General features: G+C 43.5%; 1 protein-coding gene across 1 annotated transcript in view; it reads right to left on the bottom strand.

Moving 5' to 3' along the window:
* Prkar2b (protein kinase cAMP-dependent type II regulatory subunit beta) overlaps window positions 1–17,214 on the bottom strand; it is a 94,826-nt gene that overhangs the window by 17,666 nt on the left and 59,946 nt on the right. The window contains exons 3-4 of the mRNA XM_051144751.1: window positions 17,152–17,204; window positions 10,705–10,788 (exon numbers count right to left, since the gene is read on the bottom strand). Coding sequence (XP_051000708.1) covers window positions 10,705–10,788; window positions 17,152–17,204 — 137 coding nt within the window. The remainder of the gene's footprint in view (window positions 1–10,704; window positions 10,789–17,151; window positions 17,205–17,214) is intronic.

Genomic DNA, 17,214 nt, shown 5'->3' on the forward strand with positions numbered 1-17,214 from the left:
ACAAGGCTCCATATTCCCTCAGCCCCCTCCACTGTCAACATCCCCCAGTACAGTGGGGGGTTTGTTACAACAGATAGTGCTCAGTGACTCGCTGACCCAAAGTCTGCACTTACATTAAGGTTTGTTCTATATATTCTATAGGTGTGACAAATGCCAACTTACACATAGCCACCTGACAGAATTATGTTAAGTAAAATAAGAGAGAATAAAACCCAAACCACAAAGTCAACAAAAAAAGGAAGGAGATCTAGAGAAAATGAAGAAATATGGAACAAAAATTTCCATAACTGAAAGACACAAGTTTTCAGGCTGAAAGGGAACATTAGGAGCCCAGTTAAACCAATGAACAAAACCAGGCTCCCACGTGACCATACAAGACCTGATCCAAAGTGCTTCTGGGGAGAGGTGTGTCTTAAAATAATTTAGAAAGAAGATGCCCAACTTCTCTCAAAATAAAGAGACATGTAATTTAGGACTGACATAGGATAACACTTCTCTGCCTTAGCAACGTTCACTGGTCGGACTCAGGACAACACGCTGTACCAGAGTCACCATGAGAAAGAGACATTCTCACTGGCTTCTGTGAAAAGGTACAAATGGAATCAACGCCAGGGCAACGTTTAGTAAGATCTTGAAGGTGCAACCTCCACTCTGACTGCTCCTTCTCCGGGAAGTCACTCTCTAGACATCTGTGAGATGACATGTGCTGCGGCACATTTTGTGGTCTCACCCTATGAAACGGATGCTCCCCTACAGCTGCTGAGTAAATATATTACGCTATGGTCCTATACATTCAGCAACTGTGAAAGCACATGTGGGGATGCTCCTACGTCCGTCTTTCAAAGGGAGTCACTGTCAGTGGCAGATGCTCAGGAAGGGTACAAGTGAAGTGTGAAAAGCTGCCATCGGAGGAACGGGCCTGAGAGGGCATGAGAGAAAAGCCTGAAATAGGAACACGTCAGCCATCTTCTGTCACACTGGTCAGGGCCAGAGGCCAGCGTGGGGACCACAGGGTTTCATGGAGGTTTTAACGTGGTGTAAAGACCTGCCTAGGAATGAGAGCTGTGAAGCAGTCATGGAGCTGTTCTGCAAAAGCCGTGCTCCGCACACGCAGCTGCGGGCAGTGTTGAGATGCAGACTTCCCGTCACGGGAGTGCTTTCCAAACTGCTGAGGCCAGGCCTTTGTGAAGAGACTCCAGTCTGCAAAATGGTTGATTAAAACTTCATTCTCAAAGTAGGTTTTAGCCACTACATTTTATATTGGTTTTTAAAGTACCAACTAATGGGTTTCACCATGGGACTTTCCGACAGTGTCATCCTCTATGCGCGTCTGTCCTTCCCCACTGACTTCCCCTCTGCTCCCTGCCCCCAGGACTGGCTGCTTCTTTTCCATCTCCCAGTCGTCTCCTTTCATGTCACTTACATTCTTTTACCACGCCCCCTTTCCCCCCTCACTTAAGACACATGCATCTTCCTTCTGAGTCCCCTTTCTACCCCACCCCCACCTCCACACATGGAAACTAGAAGTATTTGGGCTGGCTTATATCACCAAATACAATGATTTCCACTTTTATCAATTTTCCTGCAAATTTCATGATTTAGTTCTTTACAACAGGTAGTAAATGATAAAATTAATGAAAATTGGCATGTTTGAATTAGTACAAAGAGATTTTATTATTTTTTCAGAGGGGCTGTAGTTCCGTAGCAAGCAGTAAGGGACGCAGGGAATTCCCAGAGGCTGCCCACCCCTTGGACAAGCCTCCCCGAACACCAGAAGTCCCACCAAAAGCCCCATTTGCTGCTCTGAGCCTACGCACCATTACTACTCAGTCAAGTTCCAAGTCAGATGGCAGAGCTACAGTCTACTGCCCCATAAGACTCTGAACCCACTGTTCACTGCTCCTGTCTCTTGACTCCTGGCTACCATGGAGCTCCTTTTACTGACTCCATCATTTCCTATTACGAATGTCTGACAGGTTCAGGCAGGTCTAGCCTTTTCAGACTGGCTTCTTTTACTTACTAATACATATGCTTCCTCCACATCTTCTTATGGCTTCACGGCTCATTTCTTTTTACTATGTACTATTCCGCTGCCTGAATGTACCGTAGTTTATCCATTCAACCATGGACAAACATCTGGGTGGCTTCCAGCATGGGGCAATTGTAAACAAAGCTGCTCCGAACAACTGTATCCTGGTTTTTGTATGAATGTTCTTTTTGGTGTTGTTGTTGTTTTTTTGTTTTTGTTTTTGTTTTTGTTTTTGTTTTTCCTCCAGTGGGCAAATAAAGAGGAGCAGAAGAGTTGCAGTGTAGGAAAATAAGTGTAGCAGGGTATTGTTCAACCACTGCCAAAGTGCCTAAACCACCATGAGTCCCCACCAGCAATGAGCCAGAGCTGCTGTTGCTCCGCACCTTCACCAGCATTTGGTGGTATCAATGTTCTAGATTTTGGCCATTCTGATGGGTGTACAAGTATCTCACTGTTTTGATTTTGATTTGCTTTTCCCTGGTTACATAGGATACTGAGCATCGACCCTCCCTATGAGGTTCCAAAATATTTTCATTAATCCAAAAGGAAACTTTGTGTCTATTAAGCCATCATTTGCTACTTTTATGGTCCCCTAGTTCCACAGAAACCACAAATCTGTTTATTCTCTATGTAGATACCTTTTTTTGAATATTCCAATATAACAGAATGATAAAATGTATTTTCTTCTATCTAGCTTATTTCACTTAGCATAATGTCTTCAATGTTCACCCCCACTGTAGCATAATAAATAGTAAGTATTTCCCAGCCTATCCATGTATGTGACGCCACAACTTTACCTGCTGAACCATCTCACCAGTCTTGATCTAATTTTCTATCAGCTTGTTATTTACCGCTAAGTTTTTTTAATTATTAGGATATTTGTTTAACTTGTTTTTTTTAAATCAGGTATATCTTTTGCAAATATTTTCTCTCTGCTTATGGCCTGTTTCTTCATTCTGTTGATAGCATCTTCTATAGTCCAGAAACTTCAGGGTTTTTTTTTCCTTTTTGAAGCAGAATCTCACACATGTCCTGTACCTCACACCCCTCCTGCCTCAGTTTCATAAGTACTAGTATTACAGGACTATACTTGGCCCTAGAAACATTTAATTTTAATGAAGTCTAGCTTCATTACTTCCTATACTGAACTTCTGGCATCCGACCTAAATAATCATCAAACTCTAGATCATCTAGATATCTATGGATCTTAGGAGTTTTTAACATTTTACATTGAGGTCTCTATTCCATTTGGGGTTAATTTTGTGAGGGGTATAAAACCTGACGAGGTTCTCTGGGCTGTGGCATCCACCTGTGCCAGCACTGCTTCGTGCCGTTGCTCTTTTGTCCCGTTGATTCACATGGAGCTATTGCTGGGTCAGGTCTACTACTCAGCTTACACATTTCTTGCCAGTAATGGGGTCATATATTATACTAAGTGTTGAAGTCATTATCAACTCGCTAACCAGTTTTCAACACTACATAGCCTTTTCTGGGACTTTTAGAATCAGTTTACTGGGCCAGCATGATATCTCAATGGATAGAGGCACTTGCACATAAGCCTGACCTGAGTTCAACCCCTAGATCCCACACTCTGATGATGGACATTTAGACAGTTCCTGCCTCCTTCTAGCTACTGAGGACAATGTTGTTGTGGCTATTTGTATACTAGCACTTGTCTCAACCAGCACTTGATCTTAATTCTTCTGAATGTTTATGAGAGGAATTTCTGAACTCTATAGGACCTCCACGTGTAACCCTGAAGAATTATCAAGTGACAGTTCTAATGGCCCATGTCCTCAACATTTGTTGTAGTTACTGTTGTTGCTGTTTGTACTTAATTATAGGTATCCTACGGGAGACGAAGTTGGTGTTTTATTTGGTCTCGATCTGCATTTTCTTACACTAGGAATCTTTTTGTCTGCTTGCCTGTCATTTTTCTTCTCTGGAGAAAGCTACTACTGAAGACAAGGCATCATTGAGTCATAAAACATGATGAGATCGAGATGGTACGAACCCAGAAACTTCATTCCTACCAGCTAGCTCTCACCATGCTGGAAGGTGCTATGCAGGTACCAGAAGTGAACAGTAATCATCAGCTGTACCCTTATGTGAACTCCCCAAGCCACAACAGTAACCCTCCTAGCAAGACATAGCCATGGAAGTAACCAACCACTTTCTGATTGGATTTAAATCTCACTCCACAAGATGAAACCCTTACCTTGCAAGAACTTATGGCCACATAAGTCATGTGCCCTAAGAGAGAATCTACTACCTACTGTGCTTCTAAATGGACATAGTATTAAACTGACTTTAATAACCTTACATTATATCCAAAGGTCACCTCTCCTCTGAGATAGTGACAAACACAGACCTATAACTGGCCAAGGTGTAGAGCACAAGAGACTCCTGAATGCTCAGCACTAAAAGGCCTATGTACACTGCACCCCTCTCCCCCGATACAAGGCTCAGGGATTGCTGCAGAAGAAAAAGCAGGAAGAGGATAAAAGCCAGAGAAAGTGAGTGACTCCAAGGTAACAACTTCTGGACGCAGCAGGGCAGCCCAGAGATGAACTCACAGCAGCTGTGACAGCACACAGGAAACCTGTACAAGCCCAGGCCAGACAAAATGCTGTCACAGACATGCAAATTGGGTGTGCAATCCCACCCCTAGATGCAACTGTCAGGTACAGGGAAAGGGAGGATCAGTTCTCTCTGAGAACATGGCCTGGTCAGCAGAACACGCTCCCGGAGAAGACCATGCAGCCAGGAGTATTCCGGGCAGCACAAACTGGCCCTGCAAGGTTGGCCTGTTCTGACACAAAGCTGTATGGCTTAGGAAGAGGAGGGTAGATCTGGAAAGAGTTGAAGGGTGCCTGTGATTAAAACACGTGTAGGGAACTTGAAACTCTCAAAGAGCTAATAAAACAGTTAAAAAGTGGAGGCTCTATATTCTCTCTACATTATCTCTATGGCACCTAATACGCCAAATAAGAAGAGAACAGAGCAAAGCAGCGCATAAATATTGCTACCACTAAGACTTTAAGAAGAATATATTTGTCTATGTATCACACAGTCTTGGGAAATAAACATGATAATATAAACGACCTTGCCTACTGAGAACGGGGGCTGCTGGATACAGAGTTGTAGGGAAGTTTCCCCTCGTTAACTTTTGTTCATTGTGAATTCAGGTTAATTAATGTGTAGTAAATAAAATTTCTTTAAAAAAAAAAAAAAAACTCTATAAATCTTCCCATGGACTAAAAGACGAATGGGGAGATGGCAGAGACAGGTTGCGAGTGGTTTTCATTTCTTCCTCATCACGGGTGATCTCGGGCTCCTGTTCATGGGCAGCAGCCAAGGCTGGAGCTGGAGCCGGGATGGGATAAAGCAGAGATTTCCTGACATGGTGCTAATTAGCCCCACGGGGACCTTTTACCCAAATGAGTTCATCAACCTCAGGTAACATATGGTCACCTCTCCAAATCCTGAAGGTTAATTAAATGGCTTGCTAATACTGTATTTTACCTGTTATTTATGATTTGTTTCTTTTAGGGCAGGTAGAGGGAAACTATTAGCTTTATTGATTAGTTCTAACTCTAAGTGTCAAATAGAGAAAAATGAAATAAATTGCTACAGCAAATTTTTTTTTGGTTATGTTAGAATTAGCTCCATTTTAAATGGCTTTTAAGTTATAAAGCTAAAGAACTCATACCAATATATGAACAATCCCTAATAAAATAAAGACATTTGCTTTTTAAATTTTTTCTGCATGACAGATGTCTGCTCTAGTCAATCAAAATCTAATTTCCTCATAATTATGCACACAGCAAGAAGAACTTAGCTGAGCTTTACTACGCAGAGGCTTCTGGGGCTGCTGACAGGCACTACAGAAAACCCACCTCTAGTTCTCTCAAACTGCAAATTCAAGATTGAGCTCAGGAGAGGCTCCGACTCGCTCAGGCAACAACAACTTACTCTGCATCAATGAGGGAGCCTGCCAGATAGCACTGGAAAACTGTTCCAATTAGCCTCAAATTAGAAATATTTCATGAGGAAAATGACCTACTGGGTTGAGCATTAAAATATTCATGAAAAGAATATCTTCAAAGACATTAATAATTAGAAAAAATCTCTGTCTCGACATATAAATATATAGTACTTTGAGGGAAAAATATGCTGAGGGGAAAATTTCAAACTAAACAATGACTTCAGGAAAGTCAAAGGACATAGTAGCTACAAAGCCAGCATTATTCTTTGTGCTAACTGGTAGTATTGCTTCCCCTTCCTCTTTGGCAGTTTCCTAGTTCTAGAAAGGCCCTGCCTTCACGGTCACTGCACCTGGACACTGGCAGTCGTCCTAGATGCTCTGGCGGTCCCCAGTTAGATCAACTGTCAAGTTCTGAGGTCTGGTAGCCCTGCATGTGCAGCGGCCATCCTTCCCTGCTCCTCTCCTCCCCCTCCTTAGTTAAGGCCTATATCTCTCCCTAGGTCTCCTTTATAGGATCCATTCTTTGGTCCAAGTCCATGGTTTTCTCTTCGTTTTTCCCTTTAGTTGCCAAAGAGAACAAATAAATCCTCTGCTCCAAACACTTTGTACGCACTATGCTCAGGACACTGTACAGGAAGAGACAAAAAACATGAGCGCTGGAGGACGGAAGGAGTGCCATGGAGTGTTGCCCTGGGCACATATCGTAGCCGCTGCACACAAACTGCCGCAGCTGTGGTCAGCTGCACAACTCGAGGCGCGGCCCTTAGTGGACAAGCTATTGGAACTGACGGCTACTAGGAGGAACATACACCTTTCTTTGGGGGGTACGGCCACTGGAAGGTTCCCCCATGTCCCAGTTGATGAACCCACAACCATGAGCATATAAGCAGTACTAGCTTGCTCTGTGAGCAGAAAGAGAGAAAAAGGAAGAAGAAGGGAGGGAAGGAGGCATACAAGGAGTAAATGTTTAGTTAAAATATATATATATATATATTCTATGTCATGTTGAAGAATTTGAGAGAGAGGAGAGAGGAAAAAAATTCAAGCTAGTGTAAGCTCAAATTCAAAACAAACTTTGAATGACCGTGACCTGGTCAGTCTTGTGTTTCCAGCAGGTGGGAGACTGCACAAATGATCCAAACTTTGACGTCAGTTTTTCTAAATGAAAGAGTCTATCTCCAAACAACAGATATTGAAAAAAATTGTTTGTTCTTTCTCTATAAAAATAATAATATAATATTAACATATTATATTATAATATACAATGTTTATTATATAATCATATATTATATATTATATTAATTATAATATAATGTATAATGTTAATATAATAATATATAAATAATAATTTGTGATTTTGGTGTTTTTCCTCCCCAACCCATGACTGGCTATTACACTGCACATTGAAGACCTTTAGCAGGGCAGTGAAAGACTTTTCAAAATCTTGTTCGTAAGAGTCCATTCAGCTATGCCTGGTGGCTCAGGCCACTCATCCCAGCTACACTGGAGGCTAAGGCTAGAGGATCAACTAACTACAAGACCAAGGCCTGTTGGGCTACAGAAGGAGGTGAAGCTCAGTCTGGGTAACTTGGTACATGAGATGCTGTCTCAAAATTCAAAGTCAAGGTAGACTGGGGATATAAATACAGTGGCAGAGCACCTGCCATGCATGCCCGGGCCAAATGGAAGAGAGGGGAGAGGGGAGGGCATAGGAGGGAAGCAGGGAGGGGAAAGAAAAATTCATTAACGTTAAAGATGAAGTGGGCACTGGGTAGAAGCTCAGTTGGAAAAAATGCTTGCCTTATAAACCTGAGGACCTGAGTTTAATCCCCCGAATTTACATTAAAAGGTGGAAGAGGTGGACAGCACTTGGAAGCCCAGGGCAGAGGACAATCCCTGGGACTCACAGGCTAGCCTCGCCTACTTGGTGAGCTCCAGGTCAGTGAAAGACTCTGTCTCAAAAAATATGGTGGATGGCTCCTGAGGAAAGACCTCTGAGGTTATCCTCTGGCTTCCACATTTGTCCTCACAACCATGTACACACTTGTACCCACACCTGTGCACCTGCACACAAGCAAAGACAGATACACACACAAATGAAGTGGCACAAAATGACCAATTTAAACTTAATAAAGGTTATAGTAGACAATATGCCAGGAAAGTTTATGTTTGGCATGCTAAGAACTGCCGAAAGTCCTTTGCCCACATTCTAGAAAAAGGTTCCTTGGAGCTCCCCCACACCTCCTTCAACAGCCCCACCACCAGCCATCATCCACCTTCACGCATGCTCCATACATAAAACCGTCCATCATGGCCTGGCCTGTCTCTGCCTCCATCCCCACTCAAGAGGCAGCCATTTTGTAACCCCCATCTAAATCTCTTGTGTGAGGCTTGTTGTCTGGCATGATTTTTGTAGCATTCCTTGGCCCCCACCCCACCCATTGCTGAGATACTCTTCCGTCACAGAGCTCTTTCAGCGTTAACTAGCAACTATTTCATTCAGTCACTAGACAAGCAGGCAAATGAGCTGCAAGGGGGCTGATTGCATTCCCTGCTACACCTTGCCCTCATCTTTTTAGAGTATGCTGTGGGCCTGAAGTATCAGCATCATCCGGGCACCTGTGAGGGGTGCAGGCTCTCGGGCTCCACTGGGACCAACTGGATCAGGATCTCCACACTTACTAACAGCCCTGGATGATATATGGTCATATTAAGACTCAGGGAGCACTGTTCACAGTGACTTCTGAAATTCTCCCATGTAAAAACTAGAAGACCCTCCACGGAAACCCACCCCTAAATATACATGGCTCAGGGATGCACAGAGCAAACATGCAGTTAATGGACTCAGTGAGTCTGAACAAATGGGTCAACACCAAGGAGCAGAACTGCAGACAAAGCTCATTGTAGCTTTCTTAGCTACACTTGTTTGTTCCTACTAACTTTCAAGTGGGTTAAATCCTTTTTATTCTTTGACAATTTTAAACAAACTTTGCCCATTTTCATCCCCCACAGCCCTCTTTTATTCTCCTCCCTCTGAACTTCTTCCCAACAAGCCTGCCTCCTATTGTCTTTTCTTTTTTAAAGTGACCTGTTGACAAAATGTTCTTGTGGACTATGTGTAGTTTACCTTTGTTCATTCAAATGTTGATTTCTCCAACCCCCTCTCTGGATCATTCTGTTGTTTTTTCTAAGTATCTCATGTTTCAAGTTTGTGTAAACATGTCACCTTTTGTTCTTAGTATTACCAATAAAAGCCAAGTAACCAATGCTGAGCAATGACAGAGAATAGGGTGGGACATCCTGATCCAGTGAAGGGAGGAGAAAGAGAAGGACAGGATGGAGCCCTGAGGAGAAGACCAGGAAACATCAAGAGAAAGGAATTGGGCCTAGGAGATGATTTAAAAGCAAGTATAATGTGGGAAATCTGGATGGGAGGAAACTATACTAGCATGGAGGTTTAGGATGGAGTAATTATTGTGCAGCATTGTGTTATAGGCTAATTAAATAGGTCCTGGTCTCTGTGTGGGCCTCATGCTTGTATGGCAGGCATTTTACTCAGTGATTCATCTACCCCTAGCCATAGACAGCCTTTAAATATAATCACTTTATTAAAATCACCAAATCTATCCAAAATACGAATACATACCTAGATAAAGAAGAAACTAATTCAGAATGCTCTGGTTTCAGGCCAGCCTTTCTTTTTGAGACATTAATGCACAAAGAAGGCACTAGGGGACATATACTACTTAAAGAGCAAAATGAAGCAGGAAAAGATATGTATTCTACCCTCATGAAATGAATAAATGAAGCAACATATAGAATCTTCTTGCAATCTAAACTCAGGGATGACATAACATTTTTACTGTATGCTCCAAAGTCCAAATATAACTCATGTCCCTGAAGAACAAGATAGAAGGTTATACAGAAACAAATGGAGATTAAAAAATACATCAGGGTGTAAGCATGACTGTACATGAAACGGTATGATGTAGTATCTTAATGTTTAAAAAAAATTGTACAGGGAAAAAATCCTCATATCAAAATCAGTAGGATTGGATGTTCCCAGACATCAATCTGAAAACCAGAAGATGTGCAGTTTGGAAAACTTAAGGTTGAAGTGAGCTACAGAAGTTGGTTCTTCACATTTAGAAGGAAACAGAAGTTCTTTCTTAAACCATTAGAGGGAAAAGCACTATCTATGGTGACAAAGCAGAGCATTTAGTCACAAGTGTGAAGCAAAGCCTAAACACTCACCCAAACCAAGTGGCATGCTAGAGATGTCTGCGGAGACTAGAGATGTCAAAATTCTTTCAAAGAATCAAACATTGCCTTGCCTTAAGCCAACTAAAATGCTACATTTAAAATATGAACAATACAGAGTTTAAATACATTCAAATATGATTCCTATTACTGGCTGCTGGGAGCAGCAGGGAGGACCCCTGCAGGGGCCTCTGCAGTACATGGAGGACTCGGGGGTCTAGCCTCTCTTTCCCTGCACCACCCTAGGGCTAGGTTTGAAGATTATGACGTTATCGTCTCTTGGCACTCTAAAACAGTATGTCCACAGATTCAAGCCCAGCAAGGGCCTGCAACCTGCTGCTTCTACCATGTGATATTAGCTTGGAAAGCGGAAACCCAGGTCCTTGCCCAGTTCTTGACCCAGTTCTATTATTATGATTTATCTTACTGGATCCAGGTTCTTAAACAGCAGGATGTCTTTGCAAGCTTCTTGCAATCTGTTTCTTTGATCATCAGTTTTGGGATGTATTATCTGAAAAGACACCAAAATCAAGAAAACAAATACAACAGTCAATATCAGGTAAAATCCATCAAAAACAAGAAGGAGTGCTAGCGAGAACAATGGTTAGTGCTCAAGCCCACCCCCAGGTGGCATGACACTCAGTGTGATGGCACACAAGGATCCGCCCATGAGCAGGGAGGCGCCACCAGGTCTTCTGGCAGTACACATTCATGAACACTGGGCTCAGAAGCTTTTGGACCGGGATCAGCAGGCACACTATGAGAAGACGCGTCCCCGCCTATATGGACATGTACCAAAGGACAGAGTGTTATACACTTACATGGGGAAGTTAGACACAGCCATCTTTTCAGTGCTACTGAACTTAAAACTTTTCGTTATCACAGCTCTTTTCTTAAAACTTGATAATGTCAGCAGAAGCAAGTAAATACTTAAATATATACTTCATTCAAGAATAAATAAAATCTCAGGGAAACTACAGGTACCCGCCAACAACAGGCAAGGAATTTATAAAAGGGACTAAGCAACCATGCACTGCCCCTAAGAGAATGTGCCATGGGAAATGAGGCCAAGACACACCGATGCGCTCATTTTAGGAGAAGCCAACGTTCTATGCTCTCACTGAGCACTTGCTCCCAGACAATGAAGCAGCCAGAGGGTCTGCTGTGAGAGTGGCCCACCAACTCCTGATGCCCCTTTGACTAACATTAGACTCAATGAACCAATGAGGCTGGGTTGATTTGTTGGTTTGTTGGGTCCCCCCGCCCCCACAGCATGGGAATGCTTGAGACTAAACCCAAAGTCTTTGCTCATGTTAGGCAAATGCCTCACCACAGAGCTATATTCCTCACCCCAAAAGGCCCTCTTTATTGTGAACATTGGTAGTTTGTGACTATATAATGAAAAGTAAACTAACACATGACCTTTTCCTACTCCAATGTTCATTCCAAGAATGACTGAAGGCCCTGATGAGCAAAGGCCTCGTCTTTCCCTTCGAAGCATCCAGAATCAGACCGCAATGAGTCTGTGCCCACACGAATACCAACACTCACAGGCACATCTTACTCAGCAGAGAGATAGGAGAAGTAGCTATAAACAATCAGTGGAACATAAACCTGAAAGAACTGACGTTTGCAGTACAAGGAGACCAGTCTGCTGGGTACCACACCTGCACCTGTGATCTACAGCTGACATGAAAGTACCAGCTAGTGAATAAGACCCTGTAGTTGTTCCTTTCTTTCTTTTCTTTCTTTCTTTCTTTTATTTTTTTTTTTTTAAGATTTATTTATTATGTATACAGTGTTCTGCCTGCATGTGTGCCTGAACTCCGTAAGAGGGTACCAGATCTCATTACAGATGTTTGGGAGCCACCATGTGGTTCCTGGGAATTGAATTAACCTCTGAGCCATCTCTCCAGCCCAAGACCCTGCAGATTTCCAACAAGAGTGCTTATAGCTTGGGGCTACACGTACACCAAGACTAAGCTCCATGTTTATGCTGCTGCTCTGAAGGCTGTGGCGTCCGTAGCAGGTGAGGTCCAGGTGGCAGAAGCACATGGCTATGGGCAGGCCAGCATTCTCTTCCTGGAGGCTGCCCTGTGACATTCCTGCCACCATGGGCTGAGCCACTGCCACAGTCACCCCTCCCCCATATGATGGACTAAAGCTGCTCAGAAACTGGATCTAAACCAAATCCTTCTCCCTTACTTATTTCGGCCAGACATTTTCCCCCTTGTGATAGGGCAAGTCACCTTTAAGGGATAAGGTACATGAAACCTTTGTTTACTCTCTGACCCTATTCATCTGAGCCTAGACTCTAGGATGACAGGTGAACACAATGTTACTAACCAGTGCTACACGGAAACCTTTAAAACTTAGATCACACCAGCCAAAACTTACCACTCACTCTGAAAGCAACAGTAAGGGTGTCTGCAAGACCACTGTCTGGTCTCTGCGCTGCGCTGCTTAACGCCTGCTGTCAAGTCAGGTCTTTCTCCTTTCTCCCACCCTTTCACTTCCTATGAACAGGGAAGCCCAAACTTTTTTCCTGACCCTCTTGCTCTAGCCAATTATCATGTCTAAACTGTACTTCCCAGGCAGGCCCCAGGGCTGCTGTCTACTGCTTTTTCCCTCTTCCTTGGCCGGTTACACTCTGTTCTGGGAGCACTCAGTGAGAAGGCAGGCGCATTCCTGGACAGTTTAGCTCAGCAGACACTGGCCTGCTTCTACGGGTTCACTTTCCACTAGGCTTGACACCATTCTACGTAAGAGGTTTGTCTCTGGAGCACCTCAGCTTTAACAATATACGCAAAGTGTGAGCTTTTACCAGCCCATAGGCTTTTCTGATTTATATTAAAATTTCTCATTTCATGATTAAAGTCCCACTACATAAGCATTTATTCAGCATTTGATATGTGCCAGGCAGCATTTTAAGGGCCCCATAAATATCAAATCATTTCAACTTAGTAACAGACCCCAGAAAACAGGTGGCAACTTAGAGGTGAGAAAATAAACTCACTCAATTGGCTTCTCCATCATCTCACAGTCTGTAAGTGCCAGAATTGGGATTCATCCCCGACAGGCTGGTTGTGAGTAAACACGCAAACCTCAGGACAGTAAGCCACACTTACAAGCACATCTGTAGTGAACGGCCTCTGAGCTAAGAAGGTTTCTACCCATGTAATCAAGCTCTGTGTGTGTGTGTGTGTGTGTGTGTGTGTGTGTGTCTGTCTGTCTGTCTCTGTCTGTCTCTGTCTCTGTCTCTCTCTCTCACACACACACACACACTTTATAACACATGGAAATTAGATGAAATTTGAGTTCAGCAGACATGCTTTCATTTGTGCACTGCCTGTGCTGATTTTGAGCCACCGCAGCAGGGCTGAGTAGCTTGAAGAGAGCTTCCGACTCCCAAATATTAAATATTCATGTTCAGAAGTAGTGAATTTCCAGTCAAAAATAATCCCCCACATAAAGCATTTGCCAGCTCCTGCTCTGAACCTCTACTGCCTTTCAAGGAAAATAACCAGAAAGGCAACTAATATGGTTTACTTAGGCGTGTTCTTCATATTCTGTTACTGAGGGAACCCAACACACCGCCCTCCATTTTCCAGGAAGACATGAAGGAGACCTCCCCAACATCCAGTGAGAACACTCGTTCTCCAGCTGCAAGCCTCAGATGACCGCACACGTGTGCTGAGAGGTACAGTTTCATTCTTCTGTGAGCCCGCCATACCTGCGTCCATCAGAACTTCATACCCCCTTCCTGGTGGCTGGCCAGGACCGGATGCTACAGTAAGCCCCGGCATGGTGCTTATCTTACTTCAAGGAGACTACAGCCACTTCAGACAAGCAGGGCTTTTAGTTCCTATACGATATCTCACTGTGCTTTGAGCCCTCCTTCTTTTGTAATTGCTCATTAACTCGCTTGTTTGTGTCTGCACCGAGCCTCTGCCATGTGCTAGACATACGCAACCCTGAATCCTCATTTACTATTGATATTCCAACTAGAACCAAAATTAGGTTTTCTTTTTCCAAAATGAGTCTTAAGTATTTAGATTTTCTTTGAGTTCACATGAAGGTAAATACTCATGTTTATTAGGAGTTTACAGATTTCATGATTATAAAAACATCCCAGAAATAATATGAAATGTTACTCCATCAAAACACAGTAGATATTTTCCATACCTAGCTAGAGCTAATTAATTTTGATGTCTGTAATAATCATTCTTAGTAACTATGGTACAGTTTACCTTATAGTTTTAAGGCCAAAGGCAAGGTATGATATCTGGAGGAAAATATTCTCAATCTAATCAAACTTTTTAAGCACTTTATCATAACCACTAATTAATACATTACATAGAGACTTAAAAGATTAGCAAGGACAAGTCTTAGAGCCCCTTTCCCACTGAATCTAGGGTCTCAGGGCTTCTACTGCTGCAATAAGACACTGGCCAGAAACACCTTGGGGAGGACAGGGTTGTTTGCATCATACAGCCTGTAGTCCTTCATGCAGACAGTGAGGACAGGAGCTCAGAGCAGAAACCTGGAGGCAGGAGCTGATACAGAGGCCATGGAGGGGTGCTGTTCACTGGCTTGCTGCCCATGGCTTGCTCAGGCTGCTTTCTTACAGAGCCCAGGACCACCAGCCCAGGGGTGGCACTGCCTACAGTGATCGGGACCCTCCCATATCAATCACCAATCAAGAAAGATGTACCACAGGCTTGTCCGTAGACCAATCTAGTGGGGGCATTTTCCCAACTGAGGTCCCCTCTTCCAAAACTGACTCTAGTTCATGTCAAACTGACATAAAAATAGCCAGCACACCCACCTTCCATAGAAATGCCTGCCCTCTTTACACAAGTGGTCTCTGAGTCTTGATTGTCTGGCCCTGCTCCAACTGGCCAGCACTGGCTTTATCAGAAGCTCCTGGGGAACCAGGATCTTGCACTGAAGACAGCAATAAGGAGAAGGTGGTAATTGAGGGCCTTTACTACCACTCAATGTTTGCACCTTCGCTGCTAAAGAACCATAGTGCAGTGGTTCTCTCCCTGATGCTTTAATACGGTTCCTCATGTTGTGGCAACCCTAACCATAAAATTATCTTCATTGATAATTCTTAACTGTAACATTGCTATTGTGATGAATCATAATGTGAATGTCTGATAGGAAAGATATAGAATATGCGGCACCCAAAGGGGTCTAGACCTACAGGGTGGGAACGCTGCCCTAAAGGCAGGTGGCCCTGTCTATGGTGTGGCCTCTGAACACTTTCTGGGATCGGTAATACATCCAAAACATGTATCCATTAAGCCCTTGCTAGTATTTTCTATGTTTAACTTCATCTGATTGGATTCTTAGTGAATATTAACTACAATGGGAATGAACTAGCCAAAGCATTCTACTTAACTAACTCACAAGTACAATGACAGCCAAAATTCCTCTCAAGGTCTCAGCATCAGTAAGATACTGAATGCTACCTTCAAACTATGTCCCATAGTTTTTGATTCTTAAGACTAGCTTAAGCGAACTCAAGTCATCTTGATTACTAAATTGTTCCATACATAGTTAATATAAGGAAGGTGTGTAGCCCTCAACTGTCATCCGTCACTGTTTCTGTAGAGATGTGGATGAAGGACACGATATGCAAGGAGGTGTTTAGACAACACAGCATAGCAACAGAAAGCTGCAGATTAGCAATGGAAGAGGCTGACTGCTACCAAGAGTGTCCATCCACTTCAGAACCCTGATGGTCTTCAACTCTGGGCGCACTGTCTTCTTTTCTTCATTCTTCAGAGCTATAAACACAAGCTTTTGAAAAACACTTTTTAAGGCTGAAGATGCAAAGGAGACTTTTCCAAAGTATGTGCAAGGAAAGACCGGAGGGAAAGAAGGGATGGAGGAAAGGAGAGAGGACACAAAGGAGAGGAGGAAGGGAGGGAAGGAGAGAGGAAACAAAGGGAGGGAGGGAGAGGAAACAAAGGGAGGGAGGGAGGGAGGGAGGGAAGAAGGGAGGGAAGGAGAGAGAAAACCAAGGGAGGAAGGAGGGAGGGAGGAAGGAGGGAGGAAGGGAGGGAGAGGAGAGGGAGGGAGAGGAGAGAGAGAAACCAAGGGAGGAAGGAGGGAGGGAGGAGGGAAGGGGAGGAGGAGGGAAGAAGGAGGGGAGGAGGGAGGGAAGGAGGGGGGGGAGGGAGAGGGAGGGAAGGGAGGGAGGAAGGGGAGAGAAGGAGAGGAGGGGAGAGGGAGGGAGGGAGGGAGCTTGGTTGGTTATTACTTTTCTTCGTGCTTGGGCACAGTGATCTCTTATTTAGTGAACTTTTTTCTGGATTACTGATGGGGGAAGTAAGCTAAGGATACAGCCTAAAAGCTGCATCAAACTACACAAGGCAAACTACAAACTTCCAGAATCTTCAGGGCCTCCAGGAACAGTCTGCGCCAAGTATGCTGTGCTGGAGCTTCCCTGTGATTCCACCAAGGCTCGTCTGTTCCAGAGGAACCTTCTGTTGCTGACTGATAAGAGCAGAAGGTCGTCACCAGTATCTTCCTATACTAGGAACACTTTTTATGAATAACTATGGCTATAAGAAAAATAGCTCAAAGCATTTTTCATCATCAGGATGCCTTTAGTGAGAGAACTGAAACCATAACTCCAGTGCACACTTATGTTCCTGTCTTATTTCATCCAAAAGAGACTTCAGAGGTGTAAAAGTAATTCTGTAGAATCTGAAGTAGAAGTAGACTATCAAGATAAGATGAGGGAAAGAAATAAATACTCTGTCTGTCCTGAAAACCTGTGTCTGTTAACACCACTATTATTACTTTTCTTACACAATGTAAGAACATCCATTTAACATTCCTAGTTCAATAAACTACATACCCTGGACTCTGCATCATCTTCTTCTTCATCAGGATTATAAGCTTCTGCACATACTGCAAATAT

The sequence above is a fragment of the Acomys russatus genome, chromosome 1 (genome assembly GCF_903995435.1).
Source record: "Acomys russatus chromosome 1, mAcoRus1.1, whole genome shotgun sequence".
Classification (NCBI taxonomy): Eukaryota; Metazoa; Chordata; class Mammalia; order Rodentia; family Muridae; genus Acomys; species Acomys russatus.